At 25.6% G+C, this 12,205-nt stretch overlaps 1 protein-coding gene across 5 annotated transcripts in view; it reads right to left on the bottom strand.

The window, feature by feature from the left end:
- Vmat (Vesicular monoamine transporter) overlaps positions 1-12,205 on the bottom strand; it is a 100,603-nt gene continuing 88,398 nt past the window's right edge. For 4 of the 5 annotated variants that reach the window (XM_075310282.1, XM_075310283.1, XM_075310284.1 and 1 more), the window contains 6 exons: positions 11,331-11,501; positions 11,030-11,168; positions 10,636-10,694; positions 10,183-10,551; positions 7,125-7,351; positions 4,049-4,718 (listed from right to left, as the gene is read on the bottom strand). In XM_075310282.1, the coding sequence (XP_075166397.1) occupies positions 4,302-4,718; positions 7,125-7,351; positions 10,183-10,551; positions 10,636-10,694; positions 11,030-11,168; positions 11,331-11,501 (1,382 nt within the window). In that variant the 3' untranslated portion in view covers positions 4,049-4,301. Of the gene's footprint in view, positions 783-4,048; positions 4,719-7,124; positions 7,352-10,182; positions 10,552-10,635; positions 10,695-11,029; positions 11,169-11,330; positions 11,502-12,205 lie in introns of those variants that run through there. The other variant, XM_075310285.1, reaches the window with a different exon arrangement.

Consider the following 12,205-nt stretch of genomic DNA (forward strand, 5'->3'; position numbering starts at 1 on the left):
TTTTAAGAAAATTCCTAGAATCATATTGATTTATCTCAATTCCAATGGTTACACTGACAGCCATCTCCTTTTCTGGGAGTAGAAATTCTCTTATGAGAAATTTCTTTTAAAGAACTCAAAAACCTTAATGTAGCAAGGTAAGGAGTTCCCAAATTGTATAGATGTTTTGTTTTTTAGATATAAGTGCATAACGAGTAACAATATAATAGTATGTTAGATATCATTTTAAAGGATTCATAGTTTCGGGTTTTTGGAACATTTCGTATATAGGTTTCTTAACACCCGTTTATGCGAACCATTTTGTATATTTGTCTATTTTTTTTTCTTTCCTCAAATTTTCATTATTATTATTTTTTTTTTTGATTTTTTGTGGCTTTTTTTCATTGGCCAATTGCTGAAATAGTTTTAACTATTTTTTTTTCATTTCTTCAAAATTTCGGTTAACAAACAACAATTAAAAAATGTCATTTTTCCAATATTTTTCATTTGTAGATAAATTTTTTTGTTTGTATAAACATCCAAAGCTTTCGAACCAAATTTCGATTTATTTTTATTTTGTAAATTGTTTTTTTTTTCATATGATATTTCTGATATTGTTGGTTGTTGTAGTTTCCATAGTTCATTTTTTTTTTGATTTTTTTTTTATATAGTGTTTTTTTTTAATTTCGTTTCGTTTGTCGTTACCAAGTTTATCGATGGGGGAGGTGGGGGCTTCATTCATCATCTTCATAATTTTGATATGTTACATAGCGTACCGCAGAACGTTCACCAACAATGAGAGACTGTAAAGAAAATTGAATTTTATATAAATTATATGTAATTTATATAAGAAAACAATAATCTGCAAGCAAACTAAAAAATAAAACAAAAATAAATGATATAGTCTTTCATCTGCATAGAGTGAAGCCATATATCTCTAATTTTTATTAGGGCGCCATCTATAGGATGACTTTCGAAGATCTCAAAATTTAAATGGCTAGAAAGAGTTCTTGAAAGATCTCTACTTTAAAAGCTTATACCTCATTCACTTCCAAAATCCACTTTAACTAGAATTCACCTGTCACTTGCTGTATAAAAAAAGGAATTTAAATTTCATAAATTTAAATTTAGGCGCCATCTTTAGGATGCTTTTCAAATATCTCAAGAGAGGCTAGAGAGAGTTCTCTACTTTAAAAGCTTATACCTCATTTACTTCCAAAATCCACTTTAACTAGAATTCACCTATCACTTGCTGTATAACAAATGAATTTAAAATCCATAAATTTAAATTTAGTAGATCTCGGTACTTAAAAGTACCAAAACTTAATATTGACCAAAAAAAAAATTTTTTTTTCATTTTAACTCATTTCTTTCGGTAACATTTGTACTCTCTCCCCACTTTTATTAAAATTTACTAATCCTCTCATGTACCAATTTTTATATTTGTTGCTCATTTTGTTTGGTATATAGTATATTAAATATTACCATTTAGTACGTATTTGTTTAGTAGTTTTCTGTATGGATTTTAGAAAAAGTGTGCTCCATCGAAAAAGTGTGCTCGAGGATCTAGATCCCATGACTGCAGACATTTCTACTTACATTACTTCCGTTCGCTATATACTTAAGCTCCTAGTATCCGGAATAAACTCAGTTGTACAATTTAGTACTATTTTGTACCATTTAAGTATCTAAATGTAATATTTTCAAAAAATCCCATCAAATTTTACTTTTTATGTAATTGAGTCTGATGTTAAGTATAATGAACGATGCCATTTTCTTTGGAGATATAAATTTTTTATTACTTGGAGGTATCAAGTCTAGGGAAACAAATGTCTACTTGTCGATTAGTCGACTTTTTGTTTTCAAAGACGAAGTTGACGTTTTGTAATCTTCCAATTCCACTAATCGACTTTTGGTATTTTTGAAATCACACAAAAATTGTTTTTCTGATTTAATCACGAAATTAATTGATTCAATTAATTTTTTTATTGAAATGTCTTCAATAACAAAAATGATAGTATCAATAAAAAAATCAATTGAAAGTGAATAAAAATTGAATTAATTGAAAGTCAATTAAACAATTAATTGATACTTTTAATTTTTGTTTTAATTAAAAAATTTTTTGAATCAATTAAATTTTTAATTGAATATTTTTTAAAACTCAATTAAGACTTTAATTGGAAACATTTTCTTTTTGAAAATTTGTTTCCGTGAATCTACAAATATTTTTTTAAAATTAGCAAAACTCAAAAAGTCGTAAGGTCGAAAAGTCGACATTTCCAAAATTTTCAAAAAGCCGAAATGTGTATACGTAACGTTTCTAAATTTTCGAAAAGTCGACTTTCCCATATAGCCAAAAAGTCGAAAAGTCCACTTTTCTCCAAATATAGAAAAAGTCAATTTTCCACATTTAGAAGTCGAACGGTCGAAATGTCGACCGTTTTCCAATATTTTCAAAAAGCCGAAAGGTGGAAAATGCGATGTTTCCAATTTTTTGAAAAGTCGACCTATTAAAGTTTTCGAGAATTTGACTTTTACAATTTTTCGAAAAGTCGATTTGCTAAAATTTTCGAGAAGTAGACTTTTCCCAATTTTCGTAAAGTCATTTTTCCAAAATTTTCAAGAAGTCGAAAAGTCAATTTTTTTCCAAATTTAGAAAAAGTCGATTTTTCCAAATTTAGAAGTTGGACGGTCGAAATGTCAATTTTTCCAAATTTAGAAAAAGACGAACGGTCGAAATTACACCTTTTCCAAATTTTCAGAAAGTCGACTTTACAAAATTTCAAAATGCCGAAAGGTCTACTTTTCCAAATTTTCGAAAAGTCGACTTTCTCAAATTTTCGTAAAGAAGACTTTTCCAAATTTTCAGCAAGTCAAAAAGTCCACTTTTCTCCAAATTTAGAAAAATCGAAACTCAAAAATCATTTTTTTTTAATTTAGAAAAAAACGAACGGTCAAAATGTCGCCTTTTCTAAATTTCCAGAAAGTCAACTATCCCAAATTTTCAAAAAAAGGCCTTCTTTCTCAAATATCGACTTTTTCTGAATTTTCGAAAATTTAGAAACAGTCGAATTTTCCAAATTTTCGTAAAATAGTTTTTTTCCAAATTTTTAAAAAGCCGTAAGATGGAAAAGTCGACTTTTCCAAATTTTTCAATATTTGCCTTTTTAAAATTTTGAAGAAGTCGAAAAGACCACATTTCGACTACATTTTGAAAAAGTCGAAGATCCAAAGTTTTATATATCTGGTTGTGATTCCAAACCACTACCCACAATTTGAAATATCACTTTTTTAATTCATTATGTTCGATAAATATTAAATGGTACAATTTAGTACATTTGGTACGTTTGTCAATTTCACGAATCTAGCTAGATTACAATTTTGGTTCATGCTGAGTACTATGGTCAGTTTTAAAGCTGAAACCCAGCTTGTTTTCACGGTTACTTTTTTAAATTAATTAATTTAGAAATATAAAATAATCCGCAATCAATTCCTTAGATCGTTTCAATCAATTATTTGGCAAGGCGTAATAAAAATATAATCGCCTTTTGTACTTTTAATTTTTGTACTTTTATTTTGTGTTTTGGTAAAAAACCCGAACATAGTACTCACCTTTAGGTGATAATCAAAAAGTGTTTCCACTTTACTTTTTGATCCTGATCACAATCCCTAATAAAGACCCACCCTAACATCAAATTGCACTTTTTGAATTCATTATATTCGGTTGTTATTGAATAGTACTATTTAGTACATTTGGTACATTTTTCAAATTTTTTAAATTCATTATTTTGTTTGTTATAATAAATGTACTAAATGGTATCCTGCACTAATTATTGAAGGGTACCATTTAGTGAAATTTGTACGTTTTCTTAATTTCACGAATTTAGTTAGTACACCATTTTGATTTGGGAAATTATCAGCGTCCAATGTACAAAGATCTGTGCTTATGTGTTTTCATCAGCTTGTTATTCTAGGACAATACCTAAGTATATAATTAATAATGAAAAAATAAAAATTAAAGAAAAATTTTGTAAAACAATTTATTTACATTTTTTTTATAAAAAAGGAATATAGAAATTATAAATATAAAACTTAATAAATATTTTCTATAAGAAAAGAGAAAATATATCTACAATTTAAGCAGTGTCAAAAAAGGCCTTAAATAAATTTTTAATAAAACATTTCTAAATTTAAATAAACTAAAACAAAAGCATTTACATTGAAATAAGACTTTAAACTAAAAAATTTAATCAAAATTAAAAAGCTCTTTTGTCAATATAAGCCTAATAATCACTTTAAAATTTAACGACAAATAAAAACTGTCACAATCGTTCACTTTCAATAAAAGATGGATTTGTAACACCGTCATTCATAATGGCAGGACCATTCGATTGTACTGTGGTAACCTCTTCAACACCCACCTTCTTTTCTTCCCTGGTAGGTGGATTCTTAAGCAGAGTCAATAGTGGAGCATACAGGAAACATAGAATAGCAATACCAAATAACATCCATTCGAAACCTATGGTCTTGACCAGAGTTCCACTTAGGGCGGGGCCCACAGCGAAACCCAAACAGAAGGCCACATCACCCAAGGCATAAACACTGCCATATACCGCTGAATGGCGTATATCTACCAGATAACCTAATTCGGGCATCATTGATGAGTCCACCATACCAATGGCAAAGCCCAGACCAGCATTTGGTATAATCAAATGTGTTATAGAGGTGGCCATGGGAATCTAGAAGAATGGAAAGGATATACGATTAGAAAATATAATTTGAAATAATTTCCTAAATATAATGATAATGACTTTCTATATATAACATTCGAAACGATATTTTTCATGCTATTGATGACTATTGATGGCGTAATATAAAAAAACCTAATTCAATATTGATATAATGAAAGGGGTAAGAAAAATGTTAGCAAAAATTTCTATAGGAATAAAATTTTGACAAAATTTTCTATAGAAATAAAATTTTGACAAAATTATCTATAGAAATATAATTTCAACAAAATTTTCTATAGAAATAAAATTTTAACAAAATATTCTATGAAAATAAAATTTTGACAAAATTTTCTATAGAAATAAAATTTTGACAAAATTTTCTATAGAACTATAATTTCAACAAAATTTTCTATAGAAATAAAATGTTGATAAAATTATCTATAGAAATATAATTTTAACAAAATTTTCTATAGAAATAAAATTTTAACAAAATTTTCTATAAAAATAAAATGTTGACAAAATTTTCTATAGAAATAAAATTTTGACAAAATTTTCTATAGAAATAAAATGTTGATAAAATTGTCTATAGAATTATAATTTTAACAAAATTTTCTGTAGAAATAAAATTTTAACAAAATTTTCTATAAAAATAAAATTTTGACAAAATTTTCTATAGAAATAAAATTTGGACAAAATTTTCTATACAAATTTGTATATAGAAATATAGTTTTAACAAAATTTTCTATAGAAATAAATGTTCTATAAAACAAAAATTTTAACAAAATTTTATATAGAAATAAAATTTTAACAAAATTTTCTATAGAATTAAAATTTTAACAAAATTTTCTATAGAAATAAAATTTTGACAGAATTTTCCATATAAATAAAATTTTAGCAAAATTTTCGGTAGAAATAAAATGTTGACACAATTTTCTATAGAAATAAAATGTTGACAAAATATTCTATAGAAATAAAATTTTTACAAAATTTTCTATAGAATCAAAATTTTCTAAAGAAATAAAGTTTTGCCAAAATTTTCTATAGAAAGAAAATGTTTACAAAATTTTCTATAGAATCAACATTTTCTATAGAAATAAAATTTATTTCTATAGAAAATAAAATTTATTTATTTATTTCTATAGAAATTTTTGTCTACATTTTTTTTCTATAGAAATTTTTGTCTACATTTTATTTCTATAGAAAATTTTGTCAACATTTTATTTCTATAGAAAATTTTGTCAACATTTTATTTCTATAGAAAATTTTGTTAAAATTATATTTCTATAGAAAATTTTTGTCAAAAGTTTATTTCTATAAAAAATTTTATTTCTATAGAAAATTTTGTCAAAATTTTATTTCTTTAGAAAATTTTGTTTCTATAGAAAATTTTGTCAAAATTTTATTTCTATAGAAAATTTTGTCAAAATTTTATTTCTATAGAAAATTTTGTCAACAATTCATTTCTATAGAAAATTTTGTCAACATTTCATTTCTATAGAAAATTTTGTACAAATTTTATTTCTTTAGAAAATTTTGACAAAATTTTGTTTCTATGGAAAATTTTGTAAAAATTTTAGTTCTTTAGAAAATTTTGTCAAAAGTTTATTTCTGTAGAAAATTTTGTCAAAATTTTATTTCTATAGAAAACTTTGTCAATTTTTTTTATAGAAAATTTTGTTAAAATTATATTTCTATAGAAAATGACAAATATTTTTATAGAAATAAAATTTTAACAACATTTTCTATAGAAATAAAATTTTGATAGAATTTTCTATAGAAATAAAATGTTGACAGAATTTGCTATAGAAATAAAATTTTGATAATATTTTCTATAGAAATAAATTTTTAACAAAACTTTCTACAGAAATAAAATTTTGACAATATTTTCTATAGAACTAAAATTTTAACAAAATTTTCGATAGAAATACAATTTGGCAAACATTTTCTATAGAAATTAACTTTTTGGCAAAATTTTCTACAGAAATATAATTTTAATAAAATTTTCTATAGAAATAAAATAAAATTAAATGAAAGTGGTAGGGAAATCTCAATAAAATCCCAAAATATTTTAGATACAACAAACATGGTAATAAAATTATTATTAAATAATTAATTATATATATAATAAATTATAAACAATATTATAAGCATTGACTGCTAGAGTCTTAAACTTTTAATCTAATTTTTAATAAACAAAAGCTACATATTTAATTTATCATTTGAACATTTCTTGTTGTATCTAAAATTATATGGATTTTTAAGTTTTTTTTTCTTTCTCCTTCAAACTAACCAAAACCCATGTTAGCCCTTTTTTATATTAGGCCATCAATATGTATTTTGCCTATATGAAAATTAAATTTTTGAATTTTCGTCGCAATTTTAAAGAAATTTTATTTAAATTTATGTACAAATTACCATTATCAAACATCCACCGATGATGATCAAACCCAAACAAGCAGCAAACCATCTACCAATTTTATGACCCAATGGACCAAATAGATTCGTTCCAATTAAATAACTGATAGAGGCTGGTAGAAATGCAACACCTTGTTCCCAACGACTTGAGCCCATGTTATCCAACATCCATAGGGGTAATGAGGGTTCCAACATAGCAATTCCCATATTAGCAAATGTTATGGAGCCTAAAATAAGATTAAAACATATGAAAAAACATATATAAGGCAGAGAAAAAAAAACTAACTATAAAATTTTAAATTAAAATATTAATAAAAATTGAAAAACTATTCAATTTGATAGACTTTTTATTTAAAATTAATTGTAATTAAAATAAAAATCAAACAAAGAAATTAAATGGAGCATTTAGCGTTTTTACTTGGACCAATTAATTTTTTAATTGAAGTTGTTGATTAATATTAATATTTTCATGATTGCATCAATTAATTTCCTGAGTGAATTCGATCAATATTTTTTCTGCGAAGAATTGTAACGCTACAGAAAAATCTTATTTTTTTAATAGTTTACACTTGAGTGACCGACCTAATTTTCTATATGATTTCTTTCCGTCCGCCAAATCTTTTATTACTTTTTTTACTGTTTGGTAGATTGGTAGAATTCCTGATGTTTTGGTAGAATTGCAAAATATTCCTCTTTAAATAAAAGTTACTTCACTATAGAAATAAATTTTTTGGCAAAATTTGCTATAGAAAAAAATTTTTGGCACAATTTTCTAAAATAAATAAAATTTTCAGCAAATTTTTCTATAGAAATATTTTTTTTTTTTTTTAATATTTCTATAGAAATAACATTTTGATACAATTTTCTATATGAATAAAATTTTGAAAAAATTTTCTATAGAAATAAATTTTGTGATACACTTTTCTATAGAAATAAAATTTTGAAAAAATTTTCAATAGAGATACAATTTGTGGCAAAGTTTTCTATAGAAATAAAATTTTTGTTTTTCAATAGAAATAAAATTTAGACAAAATTATCTATAGAAATAACATTTTGATACAATTTTCTATAGAAACAAAATTTTGAAAAAAATTCTATGGAAATAACTTTTTGAAAAATTTTCTATAAAAATAAAATTTTGACAAAATTTTCTATAGAAAGAAAATTTTAACAAAATTATCTATAGAAATAACATTTTGATACAATTTTCTATAGAAATAAAATTTTGAAAAAATTTTCTATGGAAATAACTTTTTGAAAATTTTTCTATATAAATAACATTTTCTATAGAAGAATTTTGACAACATTTTCTATAGAAATAAAATTCTATGGAAATAAAATTTTGACAAAATATTCTATAGAAATAAAAATTTTGGCAAAATTTTGTAAAGCAAAAAATTTTTATATAAAAAAAAAATTGACAAAATTTTCTATAGAAATAAAATTTCGACAAATTTTTCTATAGAAATAACATTTGTGGCAAAATTTTCTACAGAAATAAAATTTTGATTACATTTTCTATAGAAATAACATTTTGGGCTAAATTGTCTATAGGAATATAATTTTTGGTAAATATTTCTATAGAAATAAAATTTGTGGCAACATTTTCTATACAAATACAAGTTTTGGCAAAATTTTCTATAGAAATTAAATTTTGATAAAGTTTTCTACAAAAATAAAATTTTGACAAAACTATCTACAGAAATAAAATTTTTGAAAAATTTTCTATAGAAATAAATTTTTTGGCAAAATTTTCTAAAACAAAAAGTTTTTGGCAAAATTTTCTGTAGAAATTAATTTTTGAAAATTAATCTATAAAAATAAAATTTTGAAAAAATTGTCTACAAAAATATAATTTTGACAAAATTTTTCTACAAAAATATAATTTTGACAAAATAATATTTGTGGCTAAATTGTCTATAGGAATATAATTTTTGGTAAATATTTCTATAGAAATAAAATTTGTGGCAACATTTTCTATACAAATAAAAGTTTTGGCAAAATTTTCTATAGAAATTAAATTTTGATAAAGTTTTCTGCAAAAATAAAATTTTGACAAAATTTTCTATAGAAATAAAATTTTTGGAAAAATTTTCTGTATAGAAAAAATTTTTTTGGCAAAATTTTCTAAGCCAAAAAGTTTTTGGCAAAATTTTCTATAGAAATAAATTTTTTAGCAAATTTTTCTAAACCAAAAAGTTGTTGGCAAATTTTTCTATAGAAATTAATTTTTGAAAATTAATCTATAAAAATACAATTTTGAAAAAATTTTCTACAAAAATATAATTTTGACAAAATTTCATATAATTTTCTATAGAAATAAAATTTTGACAAAATTTTCTATAAAAATAAAAAAATTTGGCAAAATATAAAATTGTTGTTTTCGCCTTAAACTGCGACCTAATGTTATTGGGCTATCAGAAGAACGAAATCGAAAAAACGTAGTAATGGGTACTATTTCCATTACGGGCGGGTACTATTTTCCATTGCCTGATTTCAAAGGTTAGGTTACGTTAGCTATATTTGCTGTTCGTTATTTCAGACTCATACCCAAAGAAAAATTACTTTCCTCCGAAACGAAATCTTATAAAGTATTTTCTTGTTTATCAAATAAATCCGAATTTATGATAAGCGAGACAACGATTGTCATAATTTTGTTTAATTTGCTTTTAATGAAAATTTTTTAGCATCAAAAGAAAACTTTGCTTGTCTAAAATTTCGTCTCTCAGAAAAGAAAACTCTTCTTTTTGTGTCCTTAGTCCATTGGTGAACTTCTTTCTTATCACTGAGTGCTGCCCGGTTCCACATTTAGCTCAATGAAGAGGGACCTCCTTTTTATAGCCGAGTCCGAACGGCATTTAACATTGCGTTAAAACCACTTAGAGTAGGTTTTTCACCAGCAGTATTAAGAGAGAATGACGAAAATTTACTCAAATGAAGAGGTGAACGTTGATTTTCTCTATACTACTTCGATAAATCGTCCCTTAATTTCGTACAACTTTTATTAACAGAATATTTTTTCAAATCGATTATAGAAAATTAATAAAATTTTACTTACCCGCTGCAATCAGAATATAGGGATCCGATATCAATGCCTTCAATGTAGGTGGTTCCGTTTCCGCTTTCTCGATGGATGGCTGTAACATAAACAACTGCAATAAACCATCGCCCAAAGCCAATACCGATAAAACCAGAAATGGAGCAGATTTTCCAACAAATTCATACATAATGCCACCAAAGGGAGGACCAATTAATACTCCCAAAGCTAAACCACCTAAAGCTACGCCCATGGCATTTCCCCGCTCCTTGTCATCGGTAAAACGATCAGCTAACATACCCATACCAGAAACGGAACTGCATGAAGAGCCAATGCCTTGTAAGGCACGAGCTATAAAAAGAACCAAATACGAACGACCAAAGGCAAAGACTAGGAATGGAAAAAGAGATGGGGTTTTTAGTAATTTTCTTTATTTGTAATAAAAAATTATTATTTTTTTTAATATAAACTTACTTAAGGTGGATACGAACATAATAACAAATCCAGCAAACATGGGTATACTATAGCCAATCCTAAAAAAATAATTAGGTAAATAATTTTAAATTTAAGTTTAAAGTTTTAAATTTAAATTAATTTCTGTTTAAAAAAATCGAATTTATTTTTTAATTAAAAAAAAATAGTTAAATACATTATTTTATATTTAAGTTTAAAGTTTTACATTTATTTCCGTTTAAAAAATTTCGTTTTTTATTAAAAAGTAATTAGATAAATTATTTTAAATTTAAGTTTAAAGCTTAAAATTTTAAATGTAAATAAATTTCTGTTAAAAAAATCTAATATATTTTTTAATTGTTTTTTTTTTAAATATTCAAGACTAAGTTTCTTTATTTGTTGAGAAATTTCTTACCTGTGCGTTAAAGGCCCCACAATTGGATTCACCAATAACTGCACAAAAGCCTTTGAAGCAAACAGCAATCCCACCTCTACGGTTTCGCCCACCAATTCATTATGCCTTTCCTCTAGTCCCCGGTATAGTGTTTCATTTTCTAAATCATATTAAAAAATCCATTTAAAACCATCATCATTGTCGCCACTCACTTCCTTGTCGACTTGCACATAGAAGAGTCCCATTTAGCTTGACTCCTTTATCATACCGCACAACAAATGCCAGCAATTGCTACCATGTTAATTGTCTATTAAATACTTACCCTCTGGACTTAATGTTGAGATCTCAAGTATAGCCTCGTCGCCGCCGTCTTTGTTGCATGGTCCTGGTGTGGGTGTCGGTGGCACATATATGCTTAAGGGAGTGCGAGGATAACTGTCCAAAGGAGCGTCTGGATGGCGTATGTCATACAGGAACTCAGGTATAATAGGAACTGCAATAGATGAACAAAAAGCGCCAAAAAGGAAGTGAAAAAACATGAATAACAAATTGCCATAATTAAATTTATTTTATAATACAAAGAGTTTAGAAGTGAAAAACAAAATTAGCCAAACAGTAGACTTATAAGTAAAAGATTTTTGAGGGCCCTTGGTTCTACATTATAAATACCAAACGACACGTGTAAAACCATAAAAACTATATTAAATAAAAGTTTAAAAAAATTTCACCTTGTGCTACTTTTCTCTTGATCACTCTTTTAATAATAGAAAGGTACAGTAGGAATCTCGTATAGTAGTAAGGTTCAGTAGGAATCTTGTATATAAGAGGATTGATGTAGGAATTTCGATAATTTAGAGTTTACCAATGGGAGTTTTCTTAGATTTCCTTGAAATTTTGCACAAGGAGTCTTGTTAGTAGTACAGTCAAGTGTGAACATTTGGAAATAGGTTCAGATTTAGATGGCTCCCTATTGTCCGATTTACACTTACATTACCACCGGAAACGAAATTTTCACTCCGAGGCCACAGTTTCACTCAGATTTACTTGAAATCTTGCACAGATAGCAGAATTAACATTCTAGCTACGCATGCCGAGTTTGGTAGAAATAGCCCCCATATATATGTTACGCCCGATATGCACTTATATGGCTCCAGAAGCCAGATTTTTTCTCTGATTTGTTTCAAATTTTGCACAAGG

This window comes from Haematobia irritans, chromosome 5, assembly GCF_050003625.1.
Source record: "Haematobia irritans isolate KBUSLIRL chromosome 5, ASM5000362v1, whole genome shotgun sequence".
Taxonomy (NCBI): Eukaryota; Metazoa; Arthropoda; class Insecta; order Diptera; family Muscidae; genus Haematobia; species Haematobia irritans.